This window comes from Cololabis saira, chromosome 9 (genome assembly GCF_033807715.1).
Source record: "Cololabis saira isolate AMF1-May2022 chromosome 9, fColSai1.1, whole genome shotgun sequence".
NCBI classification, from domain to species: domain Eukaryota; kingdom Metazoa; phylum Chordata; class Actinopteri; order Beloniformes; family Belonidae; genus Cololabis; species Cololabis saira.
The window spans coordinates 7,118,390-7,130,484 of NC_084595.1; the positions used below are offsets into that span (position 1 = coordinate 7,118,390).

The 12,095-nt window shown below is 36.7% G+C and overlaps 1 protein-coding gene across 1 annotated transcript in view; it reads left to right on the forward strand.

Moving 5' to 3' along the window:
• The first annotated feature begins 6,783 nt into the window (after window positions 1–6,783).
• Window positions 6,784–12,095, forward strand: part of si:dkey-112e17.1 (uncharacterized) — a 66,225-nt gene continuing 60,913 nt past the window's right edge. The window contains exon 1 of the mRNA XM_061729754.1: window positions 6,784–7,017. Within this exon, the coding sequence (XP_061585738.1) occupies window positions 6,784–7,017 (234 nt within the window). The remainder of the gene's footprint in view (window positions 7,018–12,095) is intronic.

Below are 12,095 nucleotides of genomic sequence, written 5' to 3' on the forward strand. Positions count from 1 at the left end.
GCATAGGGACGGTAGGGACATAACACTACCAACTTTTCAGGAGGCTCAAATTGTCCCCACCAACTTTTAAGCAACCTAATTTGCATTATATGAGTTCAGATATAAAGGTTATTTAGATTGTTTTCCCAAATGTTGTAAGGATAGAATGGACCTCACCCTACCCTTATTAAGTGAATTATTTTCATTATGTTCAGACTTACATTTACCCCTTTTCACTTGCTGAATTGCCGGTCCATTTTTTTTTCCTCAAACGCACATTTGATTGGCTGATGACTTTATTTATTTTTGTTTTTTCAGTTATATTTCAATTTATTTTTTATTTAGACAATGTTGAGTGGTCTTAAGACAAATGTTTATTTTTTGCCTTCTGGATAGTTAAGAGATTATTAATACGTTTTTATTTATTGTGTATGTTAATATAATTTAAGTTAAGTTCAAATATTGCAATTTAAATTGCTAATAAAATCCTGGAATATTCTGGAAGTTTTCAAAATGTTTCTTGAGTAGTTTTTGAAAACAAAGGTTTGAATAGAACCGTGTATCAGGTGAACCAATACACATGAAAGTTAGTATAAGTCAATACAGATTTATTTTGCATTGATCATTTAGCCTATCAATTAATTAGGTTCATATTCGTGACAAATGTAGCCCTGACCCCCGTTCACCCAATCTGTTTGGTCTTATTAATGTCCCGTCCCCAGCAAAAAGTACATGCAGGTTATGCTGTTATATCGTCCCTACCAATGTTGAGACCAAACCTACGCCCTTGGTCATATGTACATAGAACTCTTCTCAAGCTAATGGATAACCAGTACTGGAGTTGAGGGGGGATGAGGGGGGATGAGGGGGGATGAGGGGGGATGGCACCCCCCCCCCCCCCCCCTGAAATAAAAACGGTCAAAATCATCCCCCCTGTAAAACTGCCATCCCCCTTTCCATCCCTTATGTCATTTCATCAATGAATGTGGTTTTACTGCTATTTCAACATTTATTGTCATCACCAGAAAAATAACTTATTTGACAATTTTCACCTGTTTCAAGTAAATTCTCACTTGAAATAAGTAGGAAAATCTGCCAGTGGGACAAGATTTATCTTCTCATTACAAGCAAAAAAATCTTGTTCCACTGGCAGATTTTTCTATGGAGCCCCTATGGTGACATTTGAAAAAAATAAAATAATGCGTGGCCACGCATTAATAACTCGTGGCCACGAGTTAATATTTCGTGTCCACGAGATAATCAATGCGTGCCCACGTATTATTTTACTTGTGGATGGCATTATAACCTACTGTCTGGACTTCGTGGATGCAACTTCCTTGGTGGGATGGTTATCCATCATTAATAACGGTAATTATAGTCTATTTATATTAAAGAGCAAGAGTATTGTCATGGCGAGTGTAGTAATAACATGTGACTTTCGAAAAAAATAAAATAATGCGTGGCCACGCATTATTTTATTTTTTTCAAATGTCACCAGAGGGGCTCCGTATTTTTCTACTTATTTCAAGTGAAAATCTACTTGAAACAGGTGGAAATTGTTGTTTTTTCCTAAATTTTCATAATTTCTTTACTAAAATGAGACATTTTAACTAGAAATAAGACAAATATTCTTGTTAAGATTTTGAGTTTTTGCAGTGATCCATTTTACTTATCCTTTGAAGGACAGAGTCATATTGATAAGTTCAGAAAACAGTTTTTTATTGTTGTGTTTTGATGTATTTGATGTAAGCCCAGTGGATATTTAAAGCTTACAGAAGGCTGCATTTAACTGCTGCTATGTCATTCCTGCAGTATTTCTGCAGGTGTTTTGGTCAGTGCTATTATTTGTAATATATTATATTATTTGTAATCAGCACAAATGATCTGTCCCCATATTATAAAATCCACCATCCCCCCTGATTTTTTTTTACAACTCGAGTTCTGTGGATAATATATCTTGTCTTTTGTGCCTTTGACAATATATCGGTGCCACTCCCGTCTCTGTTCTTAATTCTCTCTCTCTGATCTTCCCTGCTCTGCCCCGCTGGCCTCCGGCAGGAGGTCTCCCTTCATGATCAGGTCCTGCTCAACGTTTCTTCCTCCTAAAGGGGAGTTTTCCCTGCTTCTGTTTGGCGTAAGGTTTTTCTCCCACTAGGGGGGTTTTTACCTGCCATTGTTTATGTAATAGTTGCACAAGGGGTCGGTTTCTGGGTCTCTAAAGAGCCTAGAAATTGTGTTGTACACACTACAGGACTGTCTCAGAAAATTTGAATATTGTGATTTTCTGTAATGCAATTACAGAAACAAAAATGTCATACATTCTGGATTCATTTCATCAATGAATGTGGTTTTACTGCTATTTCAACATTTAGAGTCATCACCAGAAAAATAACTTATTTGACCATTTTCACCTGTTTCAAGTCAATTTTCACTTGAAATAAGTAGGAAAATCTGCCAGTGGGTCAAGATTTATTTTCTCATTACAAGCAAAAAAATGTTGTCCCACTGGCAGATTTTTCTACTTATTTTAAGTGAAAATACTTGAAACAGGTGGAAATTGTTGTTTTTTCCAGTGATGAGTCTTGTTTTAAGTGTAATGAGATTTTTTTTACTAAAATGAGACATTTTAACTAGAAATAAGACAAATATTCTTGTTAAGATTTTGAGTTTTTGCAGTGATCCATTTTACTTATCCTGTGAAGGACAGAGTCATATCGATAAGTTCAGAAAACTGTTTTTTATTTTTGTGTTTTGATGATGAGTACTGAATACAGTATACGTTTAGACTTAGGACTGAGAACTAGGTTTTGAGTTGCTCTTCATTTCAGACACCAAAATATATGCTCTTTAAATGTCCTCTTTAAAAAGTGTTTAATCTGAGTGTACTTTTCCGAGAGTTCGTAGTAAATGCAGAGTTTTGCTCGTAGAGTCCGTTTGTTCTGAACATTGTGTGATTTAAATTTGTGCCCATGTTCTCTTGAGGTCAACGGATATGGATTTTATTTTTTCCAAGGCTCTTACTGACTATAAAATAATGGACAATAACACCCAACAAGTTCATCTGTGAAACTCCAGTATTATCGCTGCATTTTCTGTTTGTATCTTAGTAAAGAGACCTAAAAATGAATATGGATACATACAAACCGTGGCAAAACAACTTCAATTGATTGATGTTGATAAATCAACCCCAGCTTTATTCAATACATTAAAAAAACACTTAAAAAAATGTTTTAGTCAGAACTGCAGGTGGAAAATGACTGATTCAGTAAAACAAATCTACAATAAACATTAGTTGTTGATACATTGAAGGGTAGGGGGTTAAAATGATCTGGGGCCTCATGTACAAAGAGTGCGGCGCACAAAAATCGTGCGGACGCCACTTTCTACGCTCACGGCCGATGATTTTTTTCATTTGTTTTACTTATTTTTCCAAGTTCCTTGTTAGGATGAGCGTTTTTTTTTTAACTTTATTGTCTGTATGCACATAATGGGTGACAATTGACAATTGAGACACAGAAAAAAACAAAAAAACAAAAAACAAGAACAAAAACAATAACGCATCCTGAGATTGGGTAATATCCAGTACTGGAGTTGAGGGGGGATGAGGGGGGATGGCATCTCCCCTGAAATAAAAACGGTCAAAATCATCCCCCCTGTAAAACTGCCATCCCTCCTTTCCATCCCTTATGTCATTTCATCAATGAATGTGGTTTTACTGCTATTTCAACATTTAGAGTCATCACCAGAAAAATAACACCATAAAAATAACTTATTTGACAATTTTCACCTGTTTCAAGTAAATTTTCACTTGAAATAAGTAGGAAAAATCTGCCAGTGGGACAAGATTTATCTTCTTATTACAAGCAAAAAAATCTTGTTCCACTGGCAGATTTTTCTACTTATTTCAAGTGAAAATCTACTTGAAACAGGTGAAAATTGTTGTTTTTTCCACTGATGAGTCTTGTTTTAAGTGTAATGAGATTGTTGTACTAAAATGAGACATTTTAACTAGAAATAAGACAAATATTCTTGTTAAGATTGTGAGTTTTTGCAGTGATCCATGTTACTTATCCTGTGAAGGACAGAGTCATATTGATAAGTTCAGAAAAGTGTTTTTTATTGTTGTGTTTTGATGTATTTGATGTAAACCCAGTGGATATTTAAAGTTTACAGAAGGCTGCATTTAACTGCTGCTATGTCATTCCTGCAGTATTTCTGCAGGTGTTTTGGTCACTGCTATTATTTGTAATATATTATATTATTTGTAATCAGCACAAATTATCTGTCCCCATATTATAAAATCCACCATCCCCCCTGATTGTTTTTTTTTTACAACTCGAGTTCTGCTTATGACATCTGGAGCATGTGTCTTCCCAAGAGTCCTCATCAATCACTACATTTAGTTCCAGTCCCCATTGTTGCTTAAAGGGGACCTATTCTGAAAACCAGGTTTTTTCTTGCTTTAACATATATAAAGTGGTCTCCCCTCAGCCTGCCAACTCAGAGAAGGAGGAAAGAAACCGAATTCTGCAGAGTCTGTACAGCCGCCTGGATGAGCCGTCCAGTGTGATGTGGATCTACGAGCCAATAAGATTCTGCGCATTTTCGTTACGTATCCAAAATGCAAACCACCGCCACAACTATAAAAGCGTGTAACTGCATGAGCGTCCGACTATCGTAGCACTGCGTGACATCGTCTCTCTGTCCATCTCCCTCCAGCAGCTGAACTTTATTGAGGTTTTTGTAGTGAAATGAGGAGGAATCATAGAGATAACTTCTCATTTCAACTAACTGGATCAGCCGTTCCTCATCATGACTGTTTCCTACAGCGCTTTCAACCGGCTTTCAACGTGAGCGGCAGGAAGAAAATAGAAGCAGGGCGTCCGACAAATGTTCAGCTCAAAACGGCCAGTTAGGACAGTCCAATAGAAAATAAAGCAATGGAATTGATTTTGTCGCTGACGCTTGCTCGCATCGCATGCAGTTATGACACGGTGTAACTCCGCCGGCCGGATCTTCCGCCATTTTTCCATAGCGGTGTATCGCGTCATTCAGGCAGCCAATCAACACAGAGCCTCATTATCATAGCCCTGCCCACTCAGAATCCTGCATAGATAATGAGGTTAGAGAATGGGAAGATAAAGACATGGCTCAGAGGCAGAATTTCTAATTTATTTAGCAAAAACAATCAAAAGCTTGTTTTTAAGACATTCAAGGCCTGTTTAAAATAAGGATTAGATGCCATAATAGGTCCCCTTTAATATGTAGTGTATTGTCCGTCATGTCCATCCTTAGTTTCTTGTACAAATGTGATATTTGTTGCTTTGTTGAAGGGCCATGCTCAGGAGGAGCAGTTTTCAATTGATATTTATTCTCATTATCATATTCAAATGAATCTCCTTGAGGGAGGAGACGGGGAGGAGAGCTGCGCTCCCGCATGTGCGCTCCATTCCACGTTGATTGTGATGTTCAAAGAAACATGCGTGGATTTGGGCGTACGCACAGTTTTGAACATTTTTTTTTTTTTTTTTTTACGTACACAAGAATTCCATGCACGAATTCACGTTGAAACCCACGCACTGGTCGTACATGAGGCCCCTGGTGCTGTCAAAAGGATACTGGGACAAAATATGGAGGGGTTTACAAAAGATAATAGGGTATGAGATACCAAAAACATGTAAGATACTTTACTTGGGGAACTTAACACAAGATACAATAGAAACAAGATGAGTACCTTGTCAAAGTATTGCTGTCAGCCAGTAAAAAAACAATGTGGTACAAAGTAGACCGTCCGACTGAGGAGCAGTGGATGTGCACCGTGGAAGAGATTTTTGTAATGGAGAAAATTACACATAAACTGAGACTACAAGAGAAACAATTCGAGGATAAATGTGAAAAATGGACTGATTACAGAAGATGAGAAGAGGACACCACCATTGCTACTGAACAATAAAGACATTGATCAGAGGTGTCAAGTAACAAAGTACAAATACTTTGTTACCTTACTTAAGTAGAAATTTTGGTTATCTATACTTCACTGGAGTAATTATTTTTCAGACGACTTTTTACTTTTACTCCTTACATTTTCATGCAATTATCTGTACTTTTTACTCCTTACATTTTAAAAACAGCCTTGTTACTCTATTTCATTTCGGCCTTTAAAAAAAACTATCCAGTTAAATTGCTCCATCCGGATAGAGTGAATTTGGTTGTGGTTGTTTCAGATGTTCTTGTCCAGTTTTGTTCTTACATCCGTTCCCTCAGATTCCTGCAACTAAACTTGGATGTACATTCCAATAAAGGTTAGGATAAATGATAACATGAACATGAAGTTTGACTTTTTGCACCATTACAATACTTATAGGCAACTAGTCATCATATCTGCTGCTCTCTGAAACACATGTTAATGCTCAATAGTACACATATATGGTTCTTTAATATATTTACATTATACTAAGATACATTCATTTTCAATGGCTTTTGTCTTTAATGGCTTTTCCCCCTTACATTACTTTTACTTTTATACTTTAAGTAGTTTTGAAACCAGTATTTTTATACTTTTACTTGAGTAAAAAACTTGAGTTGATACTTCAACTTCTACAGGAGTATTTTTAAACTCTAGTATCTATACTTCTACCTGAGTAATGAATGTGAACACTTTTGACACCTCTGAAAAGAAAGGTGCGTGGATTTGTGGCGTGCGCACAGTTTTGAACACTGATATATATATTATTATTATTATTTTTTAATTTTATTAAGAATTCCACGCACAGATTCACGTTGAAACCCCCGCACTGTTTGCACATGAGGCCCCTGGAGCCGCTTCTCCTGCTCCTGCTCGGCCATGAGCGCGGGGAGCGCGCTCCCGACACTCAGGTGAATGGAGCGGAGGCGCGCTCCCGCACCCGGCTGGCCACGGCGCGTCGCGGCTGCAGGAAGCACCAGTCCCCGGGTAAAATGAGCTGTGGCACGTCGCTCGGAGCGCACGCTTTCGTGACAACATACCTACTCTTCGTGATGGGTTGCGTTGCACAGAAAGTAAGTTGACATTTGTTTGCTGTAGATAGTTGACGGGCTTTTTGCGCCGCCGCCGCGCTCACATGTCCGACCAAATTACATTAGACAAACTTTATATTTCGCACTTCTCTGACTCAAAGCTTACTTTTACCCCCTCTTTGACCAGAATTAACTAATTCTAAGAAAATGTGATTAACGTAGCTTTATTCGGCTTACTTATTATTTAAAAAGACGCACTTGGACCAGCTTTATATTAAATTTAGATCAACTTTATCTGTGTCTAATAAACCTGTACCTGCAGTTTAATCGCTAAAACCGGTGTCATATAAAAGCTTTAAGCGCATATTGTTGATGATATGTTGCCCAACTATTTCTAAAGATACACTTTAAGCAAAAAACGTCCAAACGAAGCCATAATACCCCCCCCCCCCCTTTTTTTTTTTTTGTTTTACAACTTTGGATGCTCCATTTTTATGGTTTTAGTTTTTGCGTCTTGTTTGCACAACAGAAAAGGACAAACAGCATTCTCTCTAACAATGGTCCCATCTTCAGATTGCGATTTCATTGTTTTTCCCTAACATTTGTGCGACTCATGCACCTCGTGTGTGTCTGCTGCTGACAGGTTTTCTGTGGAGTGCGTTTCAAATATTGTGCAGGGGGAAGTAAAATTGTCATGCATTTTCCAAAACTCTGACATCCTGCTGAGATTTCAAAGTTTGTCTCGATGAAACAGGTGAGGTTTGATGTTTCTGCACATCAGAGAGTGAGGGATGGATGTAGGGGTATGGACTAAAACATTTATCATAATTTCTGGCATTTATCCCCATAACAAAAAAAAAATACCAACACAAATACATCATCAACGGGATTTCTTTCTTTCTTTCTTTCTTTCTTTCTTTCTTTCTTTCTTTCTTTCTTTCTTTCAGGCTCATTTCCTTCCTTCCTTCCTTCCTTCCTTCCTTCCTTCCTTCCTTCCTTCCTTCCTTCCTTCCTTCCTTCCTTCCTTCCTTCCTTCCTTCCTTCACGCACACGTACTTTGCTCTGCATGGATTTAACGCAGAACCATAAATCAGCCTTTACTCAAAAACATCATAAACGTGAATTTATCGTTTTTACCATGAGATGACAAATTCTTACCGTGGGGAATTTTTTTGACGGTTTATCGTGAACGGTAAAATATCACCCATTCCTATCAGAGAGATGTTAAAACGCATGCACATTGGGAGCATGTGCGCTTTATGTTTGACTCCTCATACAGTAATCCCCAGCTTTGTCTCTGACCTGGGAGGAGTTCCTGATCAAAAGTGTCCTCAGATGAACAGGAACACAAACAGCGGGCGTTGCTCCTCTTATCTGTCCTGCCTCTCCATTCACTCACACTCTCATTCATGGACAACATGGCTTGGGCTTCTTGTGTGGTTAAAACATCTGACAGGTTGGTGGAACTCAAAGGTGAATACTGGGGGGCTGGAGAGCTGATTGGTTGCACAAAATATCGAAAGGAACAGGTTGGCACATGGAAAGATGGCAAAGTATTCACATTCATTACTCAGGTAGAAGTATAGATACTAGAGTTTAAAAATACTCCTGTAGAAGTTGAAGTATCAACTCAAGTTTTTTACTTAAGTAAAAGTATAAAAGTATTGGTTTCAAAACTACTTAAAGTATAAAAGTAAAAGTAATGTAAGGGGGAAAAGGCAATTAAGGACAAAAGCCATTGAAAATGAATGTATCTTAGTATAATGCAAATATATTAAAGAAGCATATATGTGTACTATTGAGCATTAACATGTGTTTCAGAGAGCAGCAGATATGATGACTAGTTGCCTATAAGTATTGTAATGGTGCAAAAAGTCAAACTTCAGAGGCATGTTATCATTTATCCTAACCTTTATTGGAATGTACATCCAAGTTTAGTTGCAGGAATCTGAGGGAACGGATGTAAGAACAAAACTGGACAAGAACATCTGAAACAACCACAACCAAATTCACTCTATCCGGATGGAGCAATTTAACTGGATAGTTTTTATTTTAAAGGCCGAAATGAAATAGAGTAACAAGGCTGTTTTTAAAATGTAAGGAGTAAAAAGTACAGATAATTGCGTGAAAATGTAAGGAGTAAAAGTAAAAAGTTGTCTGAAAAATAATTACTCCAGTGAAGTATAGATAACCAAAATTTCTACTTAAGTAAGGTAACAAAGTATTTGTACTTGGTTACTTGACACCTCTGCACGTGACCAACAATGACAGGACTTCAGTCCCCAGGAGTGCACGGGGCAGGAATTGACATTTTTTCCAATTTTTAGTCTTATCATTTTCATGCAAAAATAGCTTTCTCTATAATCATTTTTTGTGTTGGAAGTTTAAACAAAAGTTATTATGACAATAGACTAGATCAGGGATCAGCAACTCTTTAGCGCCGCCCTAGTGGCTCCTGGACCTTTTTTTCTTCTTTTTTCTTTTTTTTCTCTTTTTTTCTTCATTTTTTTCTTCTTTTTCTTCCTTTTTTTCTCTCCTTTTTTCTTTTTTTCTCTTTTTTTTCTTTTAACCTTTTTTCCTTTTTTTTTCTTCCTTTTTCCTTTCCTTTTTAATCTCGACATTTCAACTTTTTTCTCAAAATTTTGACTTTTTTCTCGACATTTCGACTTTTTTCTCAACATTTCAACTTTTTTCTCGAGATTGTACTTCAACATTAATCTCAACATTTCGACTTTTTCCTCGACATTTCGACTTTTTCCTCGACATTTCAACTTTTTTCTCAAAATTTGGACTTTTTTCTCGACATTTCGACTTTTTTCTCGAGATTGTACTTCAACATTTCGACTTTTTTCTCAAAATTTGACTTTTTCCTCAACATTTCAACTTTTTTCTCAACATTTCAACTTTTTTATCAACATCTCAACTTTTTTATCGACATTTCGACTTTCACCATTTGTCTTCATTCTAATTCTGATACAAGACTTTTCATTTTTTGCGGCTCCAGACATATTTGTTTTTTGTGTTTTTGGTCCAATATGGCTCCTTCAACATTTTGGGTTGCCGACCCCTGGACTAGATCTACATTTTATAATTGCTAAAATGCCGATTATTCTTTTTTTTTTAAACTTTGAATGATTCACGAGTAATATTTGCTGATATTTTGACTGAACTCTCAGTGCATCAAGATCTACAGTATGTGACGTCCACCTGTCAAGAGTCGTCTTCCTCCAGCGATGAAACACGCTGGCACGGCAGCACAATTCTTAGAACTAGACAACAAAGGCGTTTCCTATATTGAACTGTCGGCTTGTCCAGCGTTAGTTCCTCTGTGCATAGGGGTGCTCACTATCTTTGCAATTATCTGCCTGAGGGGGCATGGTAAATGATGGCTTTGTCTCTGTCCCCCCTTTTGTTTTAAGTTGATTTTTGGAACAGCATAAATAAGCTTGGAATTTATCCTATCCCCTCCAGAGAAAAGGGAGGCATCTACGTCTGTCCGGCCCGCAGTTCAGCTCTAGCGGCTGAAGGAGAGTGATTTGATCTTTGTTTTGGTGTTCCGCTCTGCGTTTCAGAAGGTTTCATTTGGGACGGAATGAGGGGACATTCATCTCTAATTGAAGTGAGTTGTGGGACAAGTGAACAGTGAATCCTCTTATTCTTCCCAAGAATTATATGACAACATGTGCACACACTGTCAACAGATAAACATGTCACCGTGTGTCTGAACTGCTTTGGGAATGGGTTGAAAAGGCCAGAATAGCAGTCGTTACACATAAACGTCTATTTTGGAACATATTTCCATAATCCTCCAATACACAGACCTCCATTCTCTTCTTTTTGTCTGTTGCTGTTTTATATTCGTTGGTGGTCTGTATGAACCTGAATCTATAAAAAAAAAAGATCTATGGTATCGATCTATTAGGATGGGCGATATTTTACCGTTCACGATAAACCGTCAAAAAAATTCCCCACGGTAAGAATTTGTATCTCACGGTAAAAACGATAAATTCCCGTTGATGACGTTTTTGTGTAAAGATGATTTATGGTTCGTGTGCAGGAAGGAAATGGGCCAGAAAGAAAGAAAGAAAGGAAAGAAAGAAAGAAAGAAAGAAAGAAAGAAAAAAGAAATATATGAGCCTGAAAGAAAGAAATGAGTCTAGAAAGAAAAAAAGAAAGAAATGAGTCAAGAAAAAAAGAAAGAAATGAGTCAAGAAAGAAAAAAAGAAAGAAATGAGTCAAGAAAGAAAGAAAGAAATGAGGAAAGAAATGGGGAAAGAAAGAAATATATGAGCCTGAAAGAAAGAAATGAGTCTAGAAAGAAAAAAAGAAAGAAATGAGTCAAGAAAAAAAGAAAGAAATGAGTCAAGAAAAAAAGAAAGAAATGAGTCAAGAAAAAAAGAAAGAAATTAGTCAAGAAAAAAAGAAAGAAATGAGTCAAGAAAGAAAAAAAGAAAGAAATGAGTCAAGAAAGAAAGAAAGAAATGAGGAAAGAAATGGGGAAAGAAAGAAATATATGAGCCTGAAAGAAAGAAATGAGTCTAGAAAGAAAGAAAGAAATGAGTCCAAGAAAGAAAAAAAAACAAAGAAATGAGTCAAGAAAAAAAGAAAGAAATGAGTCAACAAAGAAAGAAAGAAAGAAAGAAAAAAAGAAAGAAATGAGGAAAGAAAGAAATGAGCCTAGAAAGAAAGAAAGAAATGAGCCTAAAGAGAAAGAAAGAAAGAAAGGATAAATTCTCGTTGATGACGTTTTTGTATTGGTATTTTTTTATCGTTATCGGGATAAATGCCAGAAATTATCGTGATAAATGTTTTAGTCCATACCGCCCATCCCTACTATCTACATGTCTGTATGTAAAAAAAAAGAATATCACTGGTAGTTGGACCAGATGTGTCCTCTAAACTAGCAAATAATCAAACTTTTATTATTATTATTTAGCACTTTTTGTACAATAAAATGCAGCACAAAGTGCCTAACAGTTCAAACAAAATCAACCTGACCCTAATCCCTAATAATAATAATGATAAAACCCAATCAAAGATTAAAAGAAATAACGGTCAACAGCCCTCCCAATGCAGAGGACTCACACTGGAGTTAAAAAGTGTGAAAAATATGAAAATAA